This window comes from Tenrec ecaudatus, chromosome 15 (assembly GCF_050624435.1).
Source record: "Tenrec ecaudatus isolate mTenEca1 chromosome 15, mTenEca1.hap1, whole genome shotgun sequence".
Classification (NCBI taxonomy): domain Eukaryota; kingdom Metazoa; phylum Chordata; class Mammalia; order Afrosoricida; family Tenrecidae; genus Tenrec; species Tenrec ecaudatus.
The window spans coordinates 86,885,499-86,887,642 of record NC_134544.1 but is presented as its reverse complement, the minus strand read 5'-3'; the positions used below and the strand labels follow the sequence as shown (position 1 = coordinate 86,887,642).

The window sequence follows — 2,144 nt, the reverse complement described above, 5'->3', positions numbered from 1 at the left end:
AATGCTACAAAATGCAACTCACAGTAAGATGAAATTTAAACCATCAAAGTTTCTTGAACACTGATCAGTGGACCTATGCCTCCCAAAAGGCTTCTGATGTGGCTGCCCTGTCCAGGAACCACAGAGGATTCATGGTGCCCACTTTCAATCCTATCAGGATGTCGGGGTAGGAAGTATGGAAGCTGTGGTCAATTCTAGGTATGCAATTAAATGAAAGTTTTCTTTTATGAAAAAAGCTATTTAAAACCTATAATGTTTCTGATTAGTCTCCATTGCCCAGACTGCCAGAGGAACATGCCTACTTGATCTCGGGAGGTGATAGGGATGTGTATGGGTTAAGCCTTCATGGATCTTCAATTTCAGCTTCCTTGTGTAGCCAATACACATGCAGCAAGTCACCAGTGGTACCTGCATGTCACAGGTCCTCTGAACCCACACAGTAATTCTTACCAATCTTGGAGAAGCCCCAATCCAACTGAACTCCATAGCGCAAAGGCTGAGATAAGGCTTGGTCTCCTCAAGTTGTTTCATTCAATGCAACCCCGTCATCCCTTTAGTTAGCTGGAGGCAGACGTGGCAATGGATGCTAGCATCATAACATGGTGCAGTAATGGAAGCAACTGGACCAGGAAGAGGAGGGGTCTGCTCCAATGATGTCATAGCCATTGGCTGCCATAGGGGGTGAGATTGGTCATGCAGCCTTATGTCAGGAGTCATGATTGTAGAGGGGTGGGGCATGAAGGGTACTGTTCTGTAAACAGTGCTGACGAGAAGCAATAAACTCTGCATAACTGATTGTCACCTTCTCACTTCGGTACCTGGCGAGTTTGATCGTTTTTCGGAATTCACTGGTAATTGGAGCCTTAAAACCACCTTTCCTGAGCAATGAGTCTATGGTCTGGATCTGATCCCAGTCTTGTTCTTTAGCAACCTCAGGTAAATATGTGGCTGTATATTTGATGCCCTTTTCACTGATGAATTCAATTAGAATTCCATTGACCCCTACCTCCCAGTCCAGGTAATTACTGGCAACCTCAAAGTTAGTAAGGAGGGAGACAGAGCAGAAAAGCTCAGGTAGCCCCTCTCGAGTCATTGGGGGAAATCGACTGTCCATAAGTGCACTGGTTAACGAGTATTCCCTGAGTCCTGGGTGAAGATTCACGGCTGAGAAGGTTCCAATGCAGCCCCGGAGACGCTTATCCCGCCCTGTCTCCCATGTCACAAACAGTGGATAGGGGTCATTGGTGAATCTAGGAAGTCGTGGCTGTGGGAAGCCATAGAGGTGACAGTAGAGCACATCAAAGCAGTAGCAGCACATCTCTGCAGTCACCACCAGGTTCTTGGTGGTGTTGGCAGTTCCATTGGGCCAGGGGAGAGGGCTCAGCGCTCCTGATGTGGGATTCATTCGTGTAATTGGATAATTTTCAGGCCCCAGCGTTAAGTCCGATACATTCTCCCATCCATGGTTGCTGTCCACATGCTGCTTGTTTTTAGGAGTTCCTGAAATAGAGGCGGTCACAGTTGTGGACTGGTTCCCGTGACTGTGTGCTCCGCTTCCTGCTGCCAACTTGGGCTTGAGTGGAGAGACACACCGTCTTTTTCCCATCCTGATTCTGTGCCTGAGGTCTGGAATGCTGCAGAACCTGAAAACACAAAGTTTGTATTGTCAGGGGAATAGCTGTAATAGAGAAGAGGAGCTGTTTTGTCTCTGGAGTGAATTCTCTTCCATTCCATTCCATTCCTTCTTCCTGGACCTTTTCTTCTGGCCCAGTTGCCGCCAGGGTGGACGGACCTCTCTCGCTCGACCTTCTCATTCTGCTTGCTGGAGCCCTGTGCCTGGGTGGGGTGCTCCCAAGAGAAGCGGGCCCACAGGTGGTCCGTATGCGAGATGAGCATGGAGTGAGCTGAGAAAGGCCATGGGGGCAAAATGGAAGCGGTGACGGCAAGAACTGCTAGAGGTATTCCCCAAGCGACTGTAGACCAAGTGGAGCCGCGACACAAGTCCTCCGCTATCGCAGCAGGCACCCCAGGCTGTAACTCTAGACAAGCGCTAAAAGCCTTGTCTTTCATCATGGAGCGGCGGGTCACTGGAACTGCTCAGTTGGCAGCGCAATGGGGCTCACACAGGGCTCCAATATAGGACA

General features: G+C 49.4%; 1 protein-coding gene across 2 annotated transcripts; it reads right to left on the bottom strand.

The window, feature by feature from the left end:
- Window positions 1–706: 706 nt before the first annotated feature.
- On the bottom strand, window positions 707–1,606 carry LOC142427944 (AMMECR1-like protein). Of its 2 annotated transcripts, XM_075533072.1 has the most exons (2): window positions 1,227–1,606; window positions 707–1,121 (listed from the first exon to the last, which is right to left on the bottom strand). In XM_075533072.1, exons 1-2 carry the CDS (start codon window positions 1,604–1,606, stop codon window positions 707–709), a joined length of 795 nt encoding a protein of 264 aa, XP_075389187.1. The 2 variants fall into 2 exon arrangements, with proteins under 2 accessions (XP_075389187.1, XP_075389186.1); XM_075533071.1 differs by having other exon boundaries at window positions 707–1,606.
- Window positions 1,607–2,144: the final 538 nt, after the last annotated feature.

Coding starts and splice junctions, on each gene's coding strand:
- LOC142427944 (XM_075533071.1), bottom strand. CDS start 1,606: ATGGGAAAAAGACGGTGTGTCTCTCCACTCAAGCCCAAGTTGGCAGCA.